The sequence below is a fragment of the Eumetopias jubatus genome, unplaced genomic scaffold (genome assembly GCF_037043125.1).
Source record: "Eumetopias jubatus isolate StellerSeaLion01/CBP00866 unplaced genomic scaffold, mEumJub1_p1.0 scaffold_3, whole genome shotgun sequence".
Lineage (NCBI taxonomy): Eukaryota > Metazoa > Chordata > Mammalia > Carnivora > Otariidae > Eumetopias > Eumetopias jubatus.
Window position 1 is genome coordinate 43,934,451 of NW_028274809.1, and position 14,702 is coordinate 43,949,152.

General features: G+C 39.2%; 2 protein-coding genes across 6 annotated transcripts in view; one reads left to right on the forward strand and one right to left on the reverse strand.

The window, feature by feature from the left end:
• GLS (glutaminase) overlaps positions 1-10,693 on the reverse strand; it is an 80,228-nt gene extending 69,535 nt beyond the window's left edge. For 2 of the 3 annotated variants that reach the window (XM_028122953.2, XM_028122959.2), the window contains exon 1: positions 10,019-10,692. In XM_028122953.2, coding sequence (XP_027978754.1) covers positions 10,019-10,446 — 428 coding nt within the window. In that variant the 5' untranslated portion in view covers positions 10,447-10,692. Of the gene's footprint in view, positions 1-10,018 lie in introns of all 3 variants that reach the window. The other variant, XM_028122944.2, reaches the window with a different exon arrangement.
• Positions 1-14,702, forward strand: part of STAT1 (signal transducer and activator of transcription 1) — a 293,833-nt gene that overhangs the window by 112,432 nt on the left and 166,699 nt on the right. For all 3 annotated transcript variants that reach the window (XR_015767855.1, XR_015767856.1, XR_015767857.1), the window contains exons 27-29: positions 1,133-1,235; positions 7,757-8,160; positions 14,472-14,581. The gene's annotated coding sequence lies outside the window, so the exon portion shown is untranslated. The remainder of the gene's footprint in view (positions 1-1,132; positions 1,236-7,756; positions 8,161-14,471; positions 14,582-14,702) is intronic.

Genomic DNA, 14,702 nt, shown 5'->3' on the forward strand with positions numbered 1-14,702 from the left:
ACTGTGGACTAATAAGGTAAAGCTTTTTTAGAAGACACAGAATTTCAGCTGGACTTGAAAGATGGGGTAGGAGTTGAAAACATGGCAACAGAAAGGGATTTTCCAGCAAAGAAAATAGAACGACCAAAGCAATGAAGGTGAGCGTTCACTGGGTGTTTACAAGGAACACTATTGAGAGCATAAGATATATGAATTAGGGGCCTGTTTCTACCTATGAGCTGTGAAAATACCTAATTTTCAGGGTTGAGAGAGATCTATATAAATTAAACAATAAATGAGGAGACTACCTCCCCAAAATTTACATGTGGAGTTTAAATTCAGGGCCAATTTCTGCAACATGCAAAGAGGTACTGTCTTTGTTTATTGATCAATCAAATCAGTTACCCAATACCAAAGGACTATTTCAGCTTCTCAGTTTGGTATTCAGTTCTCTACATTTGGCTTTGTACTATCTATTCTTAAACTTACCATTTTTAATTAATTAGACTCACCAACCTGTAAATAAGTCCTGCTATTGTGCCTTTAATTTTTTTATCTATATAAGCCTTCTGTTTATGACCTTCCTTTTCCTAACCCTTTAAGGCATCAGTGATCATTTCAATTGTTTTAGACGACTTTCCCCAACAAGATTTTCTATACTCTTTTTAGCCTGCACTGGGTTGCATCACTAAGTTTTATACATCTCTTATACAGCCTATTATGTGCTAAGCATTGGAAATATAAAGATGAATAAAATAAGGATGCCATCTAGGAGAGCCAAGACTACAGCAACATGGCAAGTACTATGACAGAAGTGTAAGAAAAGTATTAGGAAGTACAAAGTAAGCATTCAATTTTGCCTTGATGGGTGGGAGAAATCAAGTAAGTATAATTTGTAATCAGGAGCAATACTGCAAACTCTCCCTCATCAGTTCAAAATTTAATTAAAAAACTCTAGTATCAAATGAAAGGAGGAAAATGAAAAGCAAGCCTTTACGAAGAACTGCAAAATGAGAAGAAAAAAATTGAAATCAACTATATTGTCCTATTTTTGTTAAGTAACATTTCATATTACCTGACTTCTCTAAACTATAAACCTTCAAGACTGGTGTATTAACTTCCTTAATTTTTTTTCTTTTTTTTTTTTTTGCAGGGGGCAGTCTCCTGGTCTCTGAGGGGAGGACAAGGACCTGGGCAGATCAAGTCCCTGATGTCCAACTCTATTAGTCCTTCCAACCACCTATTCCTTCAGTCAAGTATCCTTTAATAAATCACTAGTTGTAAAAATACAGATATTATGTGAATTGTTATTTTAATCACTTTACTACCATTCTAGAAATGATGTCTTTGAAATAACTAAAATATGTAAGTAGAAGTTAATGTAAGGCAGACTTCAGCTCTGAAATGGAAGGTGCTATATTCTAAGGGAATGAACTCCAGTCAAGGAAGTATTCAACCAGAGATAAGTAACAATTTTCAGGGAGTATAATAGAAGAGGAAAAAACATCAGCCGGGGAGATTTTTTTTTTAAGTTTTTTTTTTTTTTTAATTTATTCATTTGGGGGGGGGACAGCGAGATGGAGAAGCAGACTCTGCGCCAAACAGGGATCCCAGAACCCTGGGATAATGACCTGAGCCGAAGGCAGATGTTTAACTGACTGAGCCACCCAGGCGCCCCGGAAGATGGGTTTTTAAGGTCTCCTCCAATCCTGTACCTAAGAAAGTAATCAATTTGGTACAGTATTTTATTACTCTAACAGTGGATGAAAAAACAAAGTAAGTCCTATTGTATGAACTTTAGTCATTTAGTTAGGCCATTTAGTATATGTGGCCAACTTATAAAATATATAAAATGAGGCAGAATTAGATGTTTTTAAAGTCACTTCCAATTCTAATTCTCAGTTTTTAAGATGCTAAAATAGATGTCCTCCTAAATTCCTATACTAAAGACTATAAACTTACTCAGGAGATATAAATACACATACACACACACACGATCTATATTCACACATTTTATAGAAAAGCCTAATTATCTGAATGCTTTTAAAAAAGAGAGAGATGTAAACTTAAAAATGGTTGAGATAAAAAAATTTTATGTTATATGCATTTTACTGGAAAAATTTTTTTAAAAGCTAAAGCGAATTAGGTATGGAAGGTGAGAGTAAGAGAAGATAGCCAAAGTGGAGACAGAAAGAACAGGAACAAGATGCAGCAGCTGACACAAGATACAAAAATCCACAAAGGAACAAACTCATTCAAAGTAGAACCAATCAGAATATGAGAGAACACATTACACAACTAAATACAGTTTAGTGCTGGGGCCACCAACAGCAAACTATAGCAGTGCCCCTGTTTTTGTACATAGTTTTATTGCAAGATAGCCATGCCTATTCATTTACCTACTGTTCATGACAGCTTTGCTTATAACAGCTAATTTGAATAGTATTAACACAGACTAGATAGCATGCAAAGCCAAAAATATGTACTATTTGGTCCTTCAGAGAAAAAGTTTGCCAACACTTGCCTGAGAGTATCACTACAGCCATGCTACCTCCCTTATGGTAAAACCTAAGTTGGAACAAGAAATGTTAAACTCTACTCATTATAACTTTTTACTGTAGCAAAACATATGCAACATTTTCTAAGGAGACTTACGCCAAGGATAGTTTAGAAATAAAAAAGCTTGATGTTTGCGAATAGTGAATCAGTTGGATAATGCTGATAAGTAAGAGCTGTACAAATCCACTCATGATCTTTTTTCTTAACTTTTTAATGTAATGTAGGTACTTCCTGTTATATGTATCAGAAACAGGATATTAGGTTAGCTGACTAAGACAGCAAAGTAGAGATTTACAACTTTAAAATTTAACAGATGTGGTTCTTCTAATTACAGAAGTTATATATACAGTTGACCCTTGAACAACATGGGTTTTAACTACGTGGGTCCACTTATATGTGGATTTTTTAAATACAGTACAGTACTATAAATGTATTTTCTTTTCCTTATGATTTTAATAAGTCTTTTCTCTTGCTTACTTTATTATAAGAATATAACATATAATACATAAAACATAGTAAAATATGTATTAATTGACTGTTTATGTTCCTGGTAAGGCTTCCAGTCCACAGTAGGCTATTAGTGGTTAAGTTCTGGAGAAATCAGGGGATTTTTGACTGTGAGGGGAGGCTGGCACCCCTAACCTCTACATTATTCAAGGGTCAACTGTACTCATAATGAGCAATCTTAATAACTCTAAAGAGGCAGGAAAAACATGCCCCTTCTCACAAACTACCACTGCTAATACCATTTCAGTTTATTTTCCTCAGATACTTTTTCTAAGCTTTTTTTTTTTTAAAGCTTAAGGATCACTTAAGATAATACATACTGCACAGAAAATTCTGTATTCTAACTTCTGGCTTACCATTTTCTTATACCCCCAAAAGTAATTGTATACATTTTAAATGACTGAATAAGAGACTCTCATAGGGATGTATATATCATCATTTACTTAACCATTCCACTAACGTTGAACACAAGTTTTTCTCCATTCTTCTCTAGTATGCATAATACTGTCAAAAATATTAGTGAATACATCTTTCTACAACTCAGCCTAGATTCCTAAAAATGTATGAATATATTTAAAGTTTCATACAGTTTAAAAACTGCTCTTAAAAAGTTTGTACTCTTAAGAACTCCCACCAAGAATCTTAAGTGCCTATGTCACTCAGAATACCCTCATGAAGATAACAATTTAAAAATCTTTTTTAGGGGCACCTGGGTGGCTCAGTTGGTTAACCATCTGCCTTCAGCTCAGGTCAGGATCCCAGAGTCCTGGGATAGAGGCCCGCATTGGGCTCCCTGCTCAGTGGGGAGTCTGCTTCTCCCTCTCCCTCTGCCCCACCCCCTGCTTGTGCTCTCTCAAATAAATAAATAAAATCTTTTTTTAAAAAAATATTTTTAGGGGCACCTGAGTGGCTCAGTAGGTTGAGCATCTGCCTTCAGCTCAGGTCATGATTTCCGGGTCCTGGGATCGAGCCCCACAGTGGGCTCCCTGCTCAGCAGGGAGTCTGTTTCTCCCTCTCCCCCGTCCCTCCCCCCAGGTTGTTCTCTTTCTCTCTCAAAGAAATAAATTAAATCTTTTTTAGGGGCACCACGGTGCGCACTTGGTGAAGTATTTCGGCTCTTGGTTTTCACTCAGGTCGTGATGTCAGGGTCATTAGATTGAGCCCCGCATGGAGCCCTCATCAGGATCCACACTCAGTGCAGAATCTGCTTGAGATTCTCTCTTCCCCTCCCCCTCTCTATAATAAAATAAATCTCAAAAAAAAAAACTTTAGAGGTCTGTAATGGAAATTAGAAGGCAAAAATATATATGCAAATCCTGAAAGTTATCAACTTATTCTCCATTATACAATGTAAATAGTTCCATGTTTTAAAATTAGTGATTTCACTATAAATGTTTCTTTAGGAATCAGTAAGCAATGTTACATACCAACCAGAGAACACTTCCCAAAGGAAGCCAAAATGACACATTAACACGCTCGTACTACATTGTAGGTAGCCAGAAAAATCACCAAGTACAATAATTAGTCATATGCACTGTGTCTCATAACCAAAAAAATTTTATTTTATTTTTTTTAAGATTTTATTTATTTGACAGAGAGAGAGAGAGAGAGAGCACAAGCAGGGGGAGAGGTAGAGGGAGAAGCAGACTCCCCACTGAGCAGGGAGCCCGAGGCGGGGCTCGATCCCAGGACTCTGGGATAACAACCAGAGCCGAAGGCAGACGCTCAACCGACTGAGCCACCCAGGCACTCCCCCCAAAATTTTATACCTGAGTAGATCCCAGGATAAAATCATAGTAAGTGTCTACCTAAAAGATCTCACTTAGAGATATCAGCAATTAGTAACTATTTTTACAAATATATCTGTTCACTCAGCTTTCTTAAGCATTCCTCTTACTAGCAAATGACTTAAAAGGTGAAAAGGCAGACAACTCCTTGATTTATACAGCATTTAAAGACTGAGCTCCTCAAAGAATGCAAAACCTACAATCAGACTTTTAGTTTCTACAGCCATAATTTTTCACTTCATAATCACAAGGAAGTAGTGTATCTTTTTTACTTATTTCAAATAATCTTTTAAAACTCAAACTCACAAATGTTTTCAACAAAGTTCTCTTCAAGATGACACTTAGCTTTTTCAGACTAAAACAGGGTCCCTCCTACCCATTACTTTTCCCTACCTACTGCCTCATAAAAAAAATTGAATTCAATTTGGTAGTCATTTCCTGAGTTAGTTGATTTTGAGTAGGCAGACTTCTCTGTAAACAGTAAAGCCTGAAAAGAAGCTAAGACTCAAAGAAACTAAAGTTCAAGATCTAATTCATGCTCTTTCAGTGAACTTCATCTAAAAATTAATATATCCATGACTAAATAGATGCATGTGGTTTAATATAAATATCAGAGAGCAAATAACGTTATGGTGTATGTTACGACTGGCCATTAAAAGAATAACTGAAACTCACTGATAACTGTAATCTAGAAAAACATTTTTAACAGAGAAAATCACAAATAAAATCAGAGGGGTTCACTGAAATCCCCCAATTAAATACACTCTCAATCTTGATTTTAAGTGAATTGTAAATATGTTCACTTTTACAAATTAAAAGCAAATGCATTATTAAAGGATGACAGAATTTGTCACCTATTTCAGAGAGGTTCTTTCACTTTAAAATGATCTATATCTGCCAAATACTGTCTCAACTTCATTATCAATACTGTTGTATAGGCCCAATTCAGTGTTTGCTGAAATGCATAGGCATTTAATCTTACTTTGAGAGTTAATTCTTACAGCATTATGATTCAATGATTCTTTGCCCCTCACTTTCCATTTAATAAATATTAACTACCAAAATATAAGTTACACAATCTGAAGCTAGCTGAAAATATTTGTTTGCTCTTTCACTTTATACATATATATATAAATTTATTTATTATTATTATTTTTAAGATTTTATTTATTCTGAGAGAGAAGTCGCATTCATGAGTCGGGGTGGGGAGGAGAGCCTTGATCCCAGGACCCTGAGATCATGACCTGAGCTGAAAGACAGACACTTACCAACTGAGCCACCCAAGTGCCCTTAATATATTTTTAACTATGCACATTTAATTTAAAATATATTTTTAAATGCCATGACTTCATGCTGATGAGCAAACATTCAATTACTAACTGCAACACGGGTATGAAGTTTTTGACAAATACTACCAAACCACCCTCCAAAATAGCTGAACTAATTTATACTTCCACTAGTAATGTAAGAGTTCCTATTCCCCTCACCCTCTACATTGCTTGATTTAACTTAACATCTGCCCATCTGATAGGGGAAAAATGATCTCCTTGTTTTAATGGAATACTGTTTCCTGTATTGTCAATATTGTACCCTATATGAATTACCTGCTTATTAAAGAACATACACGTGCTGATATTTTCCCAGCCTAGTCCTTCTCTGTTATATCTTTTTCCTTTCTAATTAAACAATAAAATGTCCAAACAAAAGGTTAACAAAAATGTCCCTCATCCCCACCTGCTAGCCTTTTTCAGAGACTCTTCATTAAGACAGGATACCCACTTCTGAGCTTTACAGAAATGAAGCTTGATGGAGAACAGTGTGATAAAATGTCCATGCTGGGCAAGCATTTGGCATTAAAGTTGATCAAGAATACCGAATGCTGCAGCATGGTCTGTGATTTTGATATAAGGCTCACTCCCAGCCTGTATTGATATTCTGGAAGGAGAGTGGTAGTTTGAAATCAAAACTCTATAATTAATCTCAGAACAGTATGCAAAATAGATTGAAATGGGACAGAAGAATGAATATGGGGGCACAGATTTTAAATTTGGGTCATCAAATATGTAGAGATAAATGTGAGAAAAGAGTGTGGATGAGAGATGAAATATTACCATGAAAGTCAAAGCTGAGAGAAGGCATATGCTCTTGAGAAGGCAGACAAGTGGGAAAGAAGCAAATGCTTTAGCCTCAGGGTTTACTCAATGAGCAAATCCAAAAAGGAGCCAGGAAAGCAAAGAGAACAATTTAAAAAACGAAGAGAGCCAAGCCAAGTGGTTTTCAAAATGATGAAATGATAGCAACAAAAATTAAGTGCACTACAGTCAAAACTGGGCAAAGATCATTACATTTTCTATCAGATATTTAAGATAGTAGTAAAAGCTTAAGCTAAATCAGGAATCTAGACCAGAGTGAAGTTGGTTGAAGGAGATGGCTTAGCCTAGGATGACACTGGTTCAAAGAATTTGATTATGGAAATAAATAGGTTAATGTGCTTATATCCCACCTCTTTCCAGAAAATAATATAGTAAGGTTAATAAAATAGTCAGACCAAGTAAAGTAGAAAAGGAAATACCTCAGCCCTGCTAATTAATAAAATTGCTATGGTTATTAAATTCACTCTGAGCTTACTGGTAAACAGGCCAAAAAGATAAACAGTGCAAATTAGTTTCATATAAAAAGTACAATAATTTCTCAAATTCTTTTTGGAAACTAAGAAACCAAAAGAAATTTCTCATGTGCGAGCCTAAAATTCAAAGGCCAATGTCCTTGTCATGTTTTACAATAAATGAAGCAATTTTCTTATTTAATAAAGTCATGTAGTATTTAATACATATTAAATATTGTCCTAAGCCTTTTACAAAATGTCAACTCATTTAATTTTCACATGGTTATTTCTTTTAATAATCCCCCATAAAACCTGGCAGAGTCCGGAGTGTTGGCATTCCAGATGGCTTGCTGACTGCGGGATGAACTATGCTTTGGAAGCTAAGCATTACAAAGGGATAACAGGATCAACTGGAAGCTTACCTCCCAGAATGAGAGAAATGTTTATCACATAAAGGCAAAATGGAAGGAGTCAAAGGAGGAAAGCTACATTTGGAAACCAGATCATTCAGGAAATCGAAACTTTAGTATGATTTAAAAATTTTTTGGCAATCTTGAGGCCAGTGCTCTTCAACTTTGTATGTGGAATGGAGGCAGCTGGGGTTCACTCTTTAAATCCTTGATTGAAAGTTCTCAAGATTATCATATACTTGGATTGCTCCTGAGCCAGTCTAGCTATTACTCCAAACTTTGGTGGCAGAAAAAGAAACTCCTTTGAACTAAGGTAAACAAGATTATCTTATTGGTCATTCAAACTCCCGGGGCATCTGAGCAAATATTCTTGAAGGATTCCCTCTCTAGACTGGTTTTCTTTGGTGGTTAGGATACAGGACAATTTTTATGTGTCATTGTCAGTAAGTATTAGCCAAAGTGTTTCAAAGTTAAGGCTAAGAGATAATTTCTTATTCTGAAGGCAAAGAAGCTAGAAACTTCTGAGCTCAATTTCCTATCTGACAAAAAGGAAAAAAAGAGGGACACTAAAGCCACTGAAGAGACACAGACTGGAAGACATTTTCAACAGAAAGCTGCTCCCATCCTATAGCCTATAAGGACAACTTTTAAACGCTAGCAATTGCATTTTGCAATTCTGTAACTCTGGGCTCAGGTATTTAAATTAGTTCCAGGCCTGGTAAGCCAGATGATAAGGTACAAGAGAGTACCAGATGAGATTAAGCACACACATGCTAGTCCCTAAAAAACATGAGAGAGGTAGAAATTTAACAGAAGTCTAGCTTTTTGGACCCTGAAGGGATTTAAATCATCTAACTAAAGATGTTAAATGACCTGCCTATGGTCCTAAGTCTACTTTGTGGCACAAAACCATTATCACAGAATACCACAAGTTTTGCCCATCACCAAGTATGTTTTTTTTTTTAAGTAACATTTTTCAGTCTGGGAAAACTTCAGCTTGGAATGTTTTAGGAAGGTGCCAACTTCAATTACAGGAAATGTTAAGCAGGCCTGAGATTGAAAATATAAAAATCAAACGACACTTTCAGTTTGACTTAAGGTGATATGAGGCTGGAGACAGTAACATAAGCCACGGGGAGGCAAAAGAGGTCGCGTAATGTCAGTACAATGTCAGCAAAGGAGTAAAGTATAAAGAAAGCATACAGATATATTTTTACCCACACTGGGAAAACCAAGTTTGGGTCCATTTATATTACACAAAATATCTAAGAAACTGCTTCACATATTGTGTAAGAAAAAACAATTTCGTTTTAAGTCAAAACTGTGTGGCATAGATGACTTAACATTCTATCACTATTTAAGTCACAAAAACTACATAACTCGGATTTTTCATAGTGTTTTACCAGTCACGTTTCACCTTGGCCATTTTGATTTTTATTTTTTTTAAAAATTCGCCCATCTCATGAAAGACATCAGACAGGCCAAAGCTGGTCCCCGCTGCAAACAGGTAGTCTCGTACTGCGTGCCCCATCTCGGCCACATGACTCTTTTCCTCCTAATCTCGTTTCGAAAACATTATTTCCGGTGCCCCAGATGGCTCCACACCACGCCTGAAAGAGCCACTCCAGAAATACTGAGAATATTCTGCCACGCTAGGTTTCTAAAGAGATGGTGGCAGAGATCGAAGGAGGGCTGGCTTACAAAGGAAACCCGAGGCTGAAAAGCGACGAGTCAGGAGTCGGGAAGGCACAGGGTATGCTCCACACCCGACTCCTGAATGTCACTCGGTGGAGATGTTCGTGTGGCATCACCCACGGAGAGCTGGGCAGGCGGCCAGGTGCTGCAGCCGGGGAGCGGAGCACGCGGCGCGGACCAGGCGGCCGCGGTTCCCGGGCGGGGGACCAGGCCGGCCCCTCCGGCCCCTCCGCGGCTCCTCCCGGGCGGCCCGCGCCGGGGGCGGGGAAGGGAAGTGGGGGCCTACGGAGGGGCGCCGGCAGCGAAGGCGCGGGCGGGGCCGGACCTAATCACATGGCGCAGACTGCGCAGGCCGCCCGGCATCTCTTTCTTTCTCTTTCTCGAACCTCCGCTCCCATCCCGCCCCACCACAGGCCCGGGCCCGCGCTCGGGCCCCACGCAGGGGGAGGCCTCCTCCGCCTAGCGGAGACACTCACTTTTCGCCTGAGGCCACCAGCTCCTTGCCCTCACTGTTGCCGAACGCGTCAGTCTCCCCGGAGCCGTCCTTGGGGCCGGGAGCCGATGGGGCCGCGGGCGGCGACGCCCCGGGTTGTTGTTGTTGCTGCTGCTGCTGCTGCTGCTGCTGCTGCTGCTGCTGCTGCGGGCCCCCCTTGCCCAGCTCCTGCAGGATCTCCGAGGGGGAGCTAGACAGTGCCCGCGCGAGGGGCCCCGCCGGCCGGCCGCCCCCGCCCCACCACGGGTAGAGTCGCGCGGCGGCCGCTGGGCCCGCGGCCCCCTGTCCCCCGCCTTGGGGACGCCGGCACTGTGTGGCGAGGGGCTGTGCCCGCCTCAGAGCCGCGCAGGTGGCGGCGGGAGGCCGCAGGAGCAGGTCCCGCAGCATCGCCGAGCCTCGCAGTCGCATCATGCCGCTGGGTCTGTCAGCACCCGCTCGACAGGGGAGGATGCTCGGGGCGTGGGTGGCCGCTCTCCTCCGGGAACGCGGTCTCCGGTGGGACGCCGAGAGGGCAAAAGAGGACAGGAGCAGCGACGTGGGTGTGGTTTCGGGACCGGCTCCCGCAGCTTGTGCTGCGCCACCGAGGCTACCGGCTACCGCTTCTCCTCACGCCGCCGAGGACTCCGCACTGAGGCTGAGGCGCAGGGGAGGGCCGGAGACATTCCGCGCTCACCCTCTCGGGGGCGGGAGGACGCTCGCGTCCTACCTCTTTTCCCCACTCCGATTGGCTCATATCCTCGACCTCTCTCCTAATTGGTGACTGGAGCAGTCAAATTTCTCTCCGCGCCGCGTTCGCGAAAAGTCGGGCGGGGGAGTGGCGGGCAGGCGGGTGGGGAGGGGAACCAAACTGACGTGTGAGGCGTGGGAGCCAGGCCGGGCTCTAGCCTAGTCCCTTCCCTGTTGCTTTGCCAACCGCGAGGCTGCGCTAGTTAAGAACTGGGGACTCAGGGGTCTCGACATTTACGAAAGGGATTGGCTCCTGGACTCTGGGGCCTCGAACCCGTTGGGGAGATTGACGGGCAAGAGCCCTTGCCGCCGAGTGGCCAGCAGTCGGCCGGGTTGGCCGGAGCTGGCGTCGGGCTGGGCCGTCGGAGGTCGGCTGGTCCAAGCTTGCAGTTGGCCCTGGCTATCCGGTAAGGGCGTGAGGCGACACCTCTGGTGGCCGCGGTCCAGAGCAGGCAGCCCCAGACGAGCTTCATCTCCCTCCCAAATGTTACATTGACTTGAAACTTTCCATGGTTGGCCACTACCCAGATGTGAAGTGTTTTGGAAAAAATGAGCAAAATCCTTTCAGCTATGCGACTTAGCCATTTGGATGGTTGGAGATCTGGCTAGGGTGAAGAGAGGGAGAAATTCCAGAATACGACGGCTTTCCTTTTTAAAAATTATTGTTTTAATGTACACTGATATCTCAAAAATATTTTTGGATCGCAGTGATTCCCTTAACACTAGTTTGCTGGAAAGCAAAATTTTGGATACTTTTCTATTTTAAAAGCTGCTTCATCATTTTAAAATAGGTGCATCCGAATACTGGTTCTTTAAATGGTTTCAGCTTAGTGTCACTCTATCCATTTATCCTTTTGGACCTGTGGAAAAAGAGCCAAGGATCTGATAAACTCGAGTTTTTCTCCGAGACTACCTATGCACTGCACAACATGACAAAAGGGTTTTAGAAGATTTCTTGAAACAATTACGTTTAAATGCATAGATCCACAAAAATTAATGGGATGGTTTTTAAGAAACAGTATGTATGTCAGGTACATCATCAACTGATCACTGGATTTCGTAATCTAATGGGTCTTAAAATATACTACCAGATTAATAGGAAATCTGGCTGTACCTAAAGGTTATGTGACCTTTGACATGTCAGAGTCTTGCCATGTTTAAATTTTTTCTGTCTGCTGTTTAACCGGAAGAACCTGGAAAAAGCTATCATGTGTAAATCACTTAATTGCCTTAAAAAAAGTTAAGACAATTGCAAATTATTTATAGGGCTTTTATTACTACTTAATGTTACCTGTCACTAAAATTTGAAGAGTCAAAATAATAATATATTCAGGAAAAGGAACATCAACTTTTGGAGGAAAGGTAATACCATCCCTGCCTAACCTTTCCAGTCTGACTCACCAATGGCATAAACCTGAATACTGTATGATCTCTTAGGTATAACTGGTTATCAGTTTTGACTGTCTCCTTTCTCTCAACCCCATCCAAGCTATTGACAAATCCAGTTATTATTTTCCTTCTGGTTTTTCTCTTAGTTTCTCTAATTTTCAAGTGAAAATTCTTTCTAATGTTTAAAGGTTTAAATACTTTATAGTATACTTAACAAATATGGAAAGCAAACCTAGTAATTGATTGTTTTCTAGAGTTTCTACTTTCAGGGATGAGCTTATAAAAATGGGCATATGTTACTCCTAACATTTAGAAGAACTTAGAGTCTGATGAAATTTAATCCCTTTGTGAAAACCATGAAAAAGTTATAGACAGCAAATTAAAACTACTATAAATAAAATTCATATTCTCATTTGATTTCTTTATGTTATATAATGTTTTTAATCTTCAGTTGTTTTTAAATCAAAGACAACTGGGTGACCATGAATTGGAGTTAATTACTATTTACATTAATTGTTTACCTGTTACATTATATCATCATATAAAACAAAATCTATCCCTATAAAAACATTTTATACACATACAATGGTCCACCAACATATCTTAAAAATAGAAAATGTGTCTCCAGATTAACAGGTGGCTAGATTGTCAGAGCTACTCATAGACTTCCTCTTTGCTACTATATTAAGTGCAGTCATCCCACAATAGGTTGTGGTCCCATAGCCATTGAGAAGGTAATGAACCATCCAAAGGAAAATTGGAATTTATGCACTTTGTTTCTGTTCTAACTAGAAGAACAATTCCTGAGTTCCTGAGTTCCTTTGAAGATTAAAAAAAACTGTTTCAAGATCATAATGTAACCTATGTATAAGTTCCAGAGTTTGCCTTTCACAAGAACTAAAAGGTTGTTATTTTGACCTAAAGCTAAGTAGAAAATAATTTGCTTAACAGCTTAAAAGAATTTACTAAATTGTTTGTTTGAAATTCTTCTATTAAGAAAATAGAGTAGGATTCAGGAAACCTCTAAACAGCTTCTGCTACTACTTCCCTTTCTTCTGTTGGTTTCCTGCTTTAACTGGCCAACTTCCTAGTCTTGCTGATAAATCCTGTCAACCATGACTTATTATTCCAAAGCTGAATTTAGATCTGTATTAAAGTAGGTATTATAGATCCTTCATCTATGCAATGGGGATAATATTAATATCTTATCTCACAGGGTTGTGAGGACTAGATGAATCAATATATGTAAACCACTTAGAACAATACCAGTAGCATTTTATAAGTGCTAGCTATAAATAATAATATTATTATTATTCCATGAGTGAATAAATTTTGTTGTGCAGTGTGATTTTGTTGTCACATCTGTTATCGAAAAGCCAGAGTTGTTTTAAACCATCTAATCATTTAAGAAGAAGTTAGCTCCCCAAAATGAGATCATTTACTCCATTTTTAGAAAACAAACCAATAATTACCAAAGGATCTTAAAATAGAAATAGACTGCTGCAAAGACAGTAAGATTAAGCAAAGCTGGGCTCAGTGCCCAAGATACCAACTATTTACAAATAACTGTTAAAAAGTACTACAGAAAGAAGAATTGCTAGATTAAAAAGAAAATGTACATGTCATATATAATTAAATCTAAAAATCTATTATTTGCCACCTATGTAAATTAAATCTCTCTTCCTTGTAATGTCACACAAAAATAGATTTTCATCACATTTGAAGAGACTACTTGAACGGTCTCATCCAAAATATTAACTACATGAAATTATTTTTGTGGGCCTCCTGATGGCTGGAACAGGAGTGGGGTGGTAATCAGTTACTTTCCTTCATTTGGAGTGATATGGTAAAGATTCAATTAGTTCAGTTTATAATGTTAATATTGGTTATACTTAGATCACAATTATATGCATGAGTTCTCTAGATATTAATTTTTCAAAGTAATTTTAATTCTTATTTTTGGTAGTATAATAGAAAATATTAAATTGGACTAAACCCCATCTCAAAGATAAGAAAGTCTTGCTTGTATGATTAGTAAAAACCTAAAAAAAAATGATTTTATAAATATTCCAAAAGTCAATCAAAAGGATACCTTCTTGAGAATAAAAATAACCTCTGTGGTAAATCAAATTACTGTTCCCAAATATTTATGTCCCTTCCAATGGGAGGACTTTACCTCCTCACCTTGTTGAATGGCAGGCTTGGCCTTTTGCCTTAATTTGTTCAATGAAATATGAAGGGAAGTGATGAGTGCCACATTGAGCAGGAACTTTAATAGTCATTACTTAGTTCTAACATCTCTCTCTTCCTTGTATGACAAGAATGGCATGTCCCAAAGAGGTGATGCCCCTTCACCTGGGTCCCAGAATAATGGAACAAAGTTGAAGATGACTGCAATTGACAAATAACATGAAGAGAAAGAAACCTTCCTGTAAGTAATTTTGATTTAGGGATTATTACAATAGAATAACTTAACTTAGGTTAACTGATGTATCATCCAACTTAAATGAAGACAACTTGGCCACCATGAGACTAATATGGATTACAAAGAG